At 41.5% G+C, this 5,858-nt stretch overlaps 1 protein-coding gene across 1 annotated transcript; it reads left to right on the forward strand.

Annotated features, from left to right (window-relative positions):
• The first annotated feature begins 691 nt into the window (after positions 1 to 691).
• LOC142634809 (uncharacterized) lies at positions 692 to 2,173 on the forward strand. Its single transcript, XM_075809063.1, has 3 exons — positions 692 to 1,012; positions 1,112 to 1,393; positions 1,607 to 2,173. Exons 1-3 carry the CDS (start codon positions 692 to 694, stop codon positions 2,171 to 2,173), a joined length of 1,170 nt encoding a protein of 389 aa, XP_075665178.1.
• The last annotated feature ends 3,685 nt before the right edge of the window (positions 2,174 to 5,858 follow it).

Consider the following 5,858-nt stretch of genomic DNA (forward strand, 5'->3'; position numbering starts at 1 on the left):
CACCGCATTAAAGACTTTGTACCTACCCTTCTGGTCGCATTAATGAGGAAATGACATCTGAACAGTAGTGATCAGCCTTATAGCTATTGTGGGAAGACTTCAAGAGGGCGGTGGATGGGGTAAGTATCTGGATCGGTGATCTAATCCATACGTGGAGGATGGAGATGATATAAAAGGAAAAGAAAGGCATTCAAGAGGGGGATCAAAGAAAAAAGGGAGAAACACTGTACACACCACCCTTAATTGTAATCTATCTTTAGAACAAGAAAAAACAATACAAACCGTCCTTGGCATACGTCCGAGAAGAATTTCTACTACATAAATAGTTCATTGCATGTGAATTGGGGATCTAGCCCACCATTTTTGTTATCCAACATCCATAGAACCTAGGTTTCAAGCCCACTTTTTGTATTGGGCTTTTTGGGCCTAATCCCTTCATACAGTTAGGTTTGGGTGCGAATTGTGACCTTACAATTGGCGCCGTCTGTGGAAAATCTTGTGTTTTAGGAATTGTAACATTATGGCAGGCTCAGGTCCACATCATGCAGAGTCTATGAGGTCCCAACCTGAGGACCACTTCCTACATCTTGAATAGGAACGAGACCGAGAGGGCAGTGTGCATATAGTGTACACCAATGGGAGTCGTTCACGAGGTGGAAGCAGAATTCCTCACAAGTAAAATGCTAAGGCCATGCAGAAGGAGATTGACCATCTGAAGAAGAAATTGCGCTGTGAGAGGCGAAGACGAACTCCTTCTTTTTCTGACCCTTCTTCTGAAGATAGCCAGGGCAGTGGCTACAGGTCAAGGTCAAGAACTCCTCCTGATAATCTTCATCGTCATAAGTGCAAGGAGTCCTCCTCTAGGGGCTTGGAAAATGATGCTATGAGTAGGGCGTTACACCAAATTTTCAAGTCACCGTTCACATGTAGGGTGGAAAAGGGGAAGCTTCCATGGCAGTTCACCCAATCCACGTTCACCATTTATAATGGTCGAATGGATCTTGTAGAGCATGTGAGTCATTTCCATCAAAGGATAGCGGTACACTCTAAAAATGAAACTTTAATGTGCAAAGTCTTCCCTTCTAGCTTGGAACATGTTGTAATGAGGTAGTTTAATGGCCTGAGGGCAGGTTCCATCGATTCCTTCATGGAACTCACCAGGGCATTTGGGTCTCGCTTCATCACCTGCAGTAGAGTTTCTCGGCCTTTGGATTCATTATTGTCCATGGCCATTAGGGAAGGGGAAACCCTGAAAACATACTCTGATAGGTACTGGGAGATGTTCAATGAAATCGATGATGATTTTGACGATGTGGCAATAAGGATTTTTAAGGTTGGCCTCCCTACTGAGCACGATTTGAGGAAATCTCTGACTAAAAAGCCTGTAAGGAGTGTAAGTCGGCTTATGGATCGCATTGATGAATGCTAACGGGTTGAGGAAGATCAACAACAAGGTAAGGGAAAGACGAAGGTTATCTCTCAAGAGAGGAGGGATTTCAGGTCGGACAGATACAATAATAACAGGCCTCAAAGAGATTTTGCTAGTTAATCCGGTCCTACCACTCCTTAAGTGGTTAATACTGTATTTCGAGAACCAGTGCATAAGGTGCTGGAGAAAATCCAGAATGAACCATACTTCAAGTGCCCTAACAAGATGGCCGGGGATCCCATGAAACATAATCAGAATCTCTATTGCCACTATCATCAAGAAAGGGGTTATACCACGGAGGATTGTAAGACTTTATGGAATCATTTGGAGCAGTTGGTTAAGGAGGGAAGGTTAAGGAAATTTTTGTATCGTCCCAATGGGCAGGGAGATCATTCAGGTTTAGTCAATCAGGGCAACACTTCACCAAAGCCTCCTCTGGGTCCGATCAATGCTATCTTTGCTGCTTCCGAGAGGACTGGTTCTCGTCCTTCCAAGGTGATGTTTGTGGCACGAACCCTTGTCGAGGAGTCTAGCTCTGAGCTGAAGAGGATTAAAGGGAATGCCCCACCTATTTTGGGTTTTTCGGAAGAAGACAAGATTGGAACTATCCAACCCCATGATGATGCTTTGGTGGTTACACTGAGGATAGGGGGTTACGACGTAAAGAGAGTGATGGTTGACCAAGGTGATGGGGCAAATATTATGTACCCTGATTTTTTTCAAGGGGTTATACTTAAGACTTGAGAATCTTATGGCCTATGACTCGCCACTGATAAGCTTTGAGGGGAAGGCTGTCATACCAAAGGGACAAATTAGGTTGCCTGTGCAATCTGGATTAGAAGTGGTGGAAGTGGATTTCATTGTGGTTGATGCCTATTCTCCTTACACGGCTATTGTGGCAAGAACATGGTTGCATGCTTTGGGGGCCGTATCCTTAACTCTACATGTCAAAGGGAAGTTCCCATCGGGGGAACAGATCGAGGAAATAATTGGGAGTCAATCTATGGCTAGACAGTGTATGGCAGCTGCAATTCTGCATTAGCTTGGCCGGAGACCTCGGCCTCGGCTGAGGCGGGCTCATAGCAATCAAAGTCTCTGGCTATGCCCAAGGCAACAGCGGTAGGAAAAGCTGCGTGTGAAGAGTTAGAGAAAGTTCTTATAGATGATGACCTTGAAAAATACTATCAAGTAGGAGTTCAATTGCCACTTCAGGAGAAGATGGAGCTGGTTACATTTTTGAGAAAGAATGTAGATGTATTTGCATGGGATGCTTATGAGGCCCCCGGGGTTGATTTGAGTTTCATTTATCATCACTTGAATGTCAATCCGACTATAGTATCGAGGAGGCAACCACCTCGGCGTTCCTTTAAAGAGCATTCCGAGGCTGTCAAGGAAGAGGTGCTCAAGCTCAAAAAGGCTGGTGCTATCAAAGAAGTGTTTTATCCTTAATGGTTAGCTCATACAGTGGTTGTGAAAAAGAAGAATGGGAAGTGGAGAGTTTGTGTGGACTTCACAGATTTGAACAAGGCTTGTCCTAAAGATTCTTTCCCAATGCCTCATATAAATCAGCTAGTGGATGCTATTGTTAGGCATCCTCGGATGAGTTTTTTGGATGCTTTCTAAGGTTATCATCAAATACCTTTAGCCTTGGATGATCAAGAAAAGACAACCTTGTCACTCCTACAGGGAATTATCATTATAAGGTGATGCCTTTCGGGTTGAAGAACGCAGGGGCTACATATGAAAGGATGATGACTAGGATGTTTGAGCCACAACTGGAAAAGACTATTGAGGTGTATGTGGATGACATGGTGGTGAAAAGTAAAACGGTTTCCATGCATGTGAAAAACCTGAACGATACTTTTCAGACGCTAAGGAGATACAAATTGCGCCTTAATGCTTCCAAATGTTCTTTTGGTGTGGGATCTGGTAAGTTTCTAGGACATATGGTTACTCATCTGGGAATTGAAGTCAATCTTGCGCTAGTTAAGGTAATTAATAGCTTACAGTCACCTCAGAATCCTAAAGAAGTTTAGAGGTTGATAGGGATGACTGTTGCCCTTAACTCGTTTATTTCTTGGGCTGTAAATAGGTGCATGCCTTTCTTCCAACTGTTGAATAAGTGGAAAGGATTTGAATGGACCTAGGAGTGCGCCTTGGCTTTTCAATAGCGTAAGGAATATCTTTCGTAGCCACCCATCATGTCTCGGTCAGAAGTTGATGAAGTCCTATTCGCATATATTGCTGTGGCCAACCATGCTGTCAGTTTGGTTTTGATACGAGTTGAGTAAATCTTTACATGAGGCCGAGGTGCTTTATTTATCGTTGGAAAAAACAATCCTAGCCGTAGTGCATACTACACGTAAGCTTTCCCATTACTTCCAATGTCATACAGTCGTTGTTTTAACTTAGCTTCCTCTTAAGTCTGTACTTCAAAGCGCTGACTACACGGGAAGGATTGCTAAATGGGGTACCATCTTGGGGGATTTTGATATCAAGTATATGTCTCGCACTTCCATGAAGGGTCAAGTCCTTGTTGATTTGGTGGCGGAATTTGCTGAGCCCTCATTAGAAGAGAATGTTACAGGCTTAGCCATGGATGAAAAATCAGTTGGCATGATCTCGTGCAAGGAACCTTTGATTTGGAGAGTGTATGTTAACGGAGTAGTGAACCAAAGAGGATTTGGTGTAGGGCTAGTTCTGGTGTCTCCTAAAGGATTTACTTTTGAGAAATCCTTGAGATTGGGGTTCTCGGCTACCAACAATGAGGTAGAATATGAAACCCTATTGGTAGGGATGGATATGGTTCATAAAATGGGTGGAAAAACATTGCAAATGTTCTCAGATTCACAACTAGTGGTGGGCTAGGTAGAAGGAAAGTTAGAGGCTAGAGATCCAAGAATGCAAGAATATCTAGTCCGGGTCAGGTATTTACAATCAAAATTTGAATCTTTTATTTTGTTGCGTGTCTCTAGGAGTATGAATACCCATGCTGATTCCCTGGCCACCCTTGCGACGTCCTCAGCGCAAAGCCTACCTCGGGTCATCCTTGTTGAGGACTTGTGTAAGTCCTCTGGAATGAATAGTGACACCATTCGGATTCATCAAATAAGGGTGGGACCAAGTTGGATGGATCCTATAGTATCCTTCCTTAAAAATGATATCTTGCCTGAGGAAAAGTCTGAGGCTGTTGACACCTCATTTTACAACCCGCATTTAACCTCACCTAGAGGGTAAAAGAGTAATTTTTCCTTGGAAATATGCATCTTGATTATGGTCATTAGATCCTTAATCTCATTTCACTAAAATGATCTTGATGTTGTAACGATCAAATCGACTGGTCATAAGCGCTAATCGGACCATCAGATTGAAAGTTATCATCAAATCAAGTTTTAATAGTCGAGATGCACTATCACAAATTGAGTCCGATTATATGTGATTATGAACAATTGATTCCAATTGGTTATAATTATAATCAATTTGATATTAGTGATGTGTCATAATTTGATTGGTTAGGACTACATTTTATGGTGAGGTTGTATACACCTAATTAATTAGATAGATAAATATTAATTATTTAATGAGTAATTTGTGCAATTATATTTTAATTAGGGTAAATTTGGAACTAATCAAGTCTGAAATGAGAGTGATTGGGGTTATTTAATGTTAATTGGGAGATAATTTGGGACCTATTAATGTTAATTGTGCTGAAACCATTTTCTAACAAGTGACCTTTGCTCACTATTTCATCGATATCTCTCAGAATATTTTAAATCTGTGAATGAGGTTAATTTTCCCAAAAACTAGACATCTGGAGTTTTAATTTGAACACAAGAATGAGACAATTCCGATCAGAATTGAGTCAGATATGATTTTTTGAAGTTGGCTCTACAAGCTGTTACAGCAGCTACTGGAAAACTAAATTTTGGCTTGCTCCTCACTCCCACCAATCTCTACATTTAATGCTCTAGATTTCCCCTAAGACTAAAATGAGGTCTAGGTTCATGATTCTTTGTCAACCCTCATTAATGGCCTTCCATTCATATTTCCTCCACCACTACTATATGTTAGAATTGTTTAGATCCATTGAACCACAATTGGATTAACCGAGTTAACAAGCCAAGTTATTACTTAGTCCAAATTTCAGATTTGGGTTAACACAATCATATAATCATATCAATGTAAAATGCGGAGTATAAAAACACAAAGATATGATGACCTAGGAAAACCAAACCGGTAAAAAACCTGGGGAGGATTTAATCTAGCTATTCTTTAGGTAAACCTGAATCCACGATGAAAGAATTGAAGTTTGTACAATAGCGACTTAGACCACTAACATCCTATTGCTACCCATTAGTAGAAAACTTACTGACACGACCATGTGCAAGCTCCGAGACCATAGACTCCTTCTTTCTTGGATTCTACAGCA

Source organism: Castanea sativa, chromosome 5 (genome assembly GCF_040712315.1).
Source record: "Castanea sativa cultivar Marrone di Chiusa Pesio chromosome 5, ASM4071231v1".
Classification (NCBI taxonomy): domain Eukaryota; kingdom Viridiplantae; phylum Streptophyta; class Magnoliopsida; order Fagales; family Fagaceae; genus Castanea; species Castanea sativa.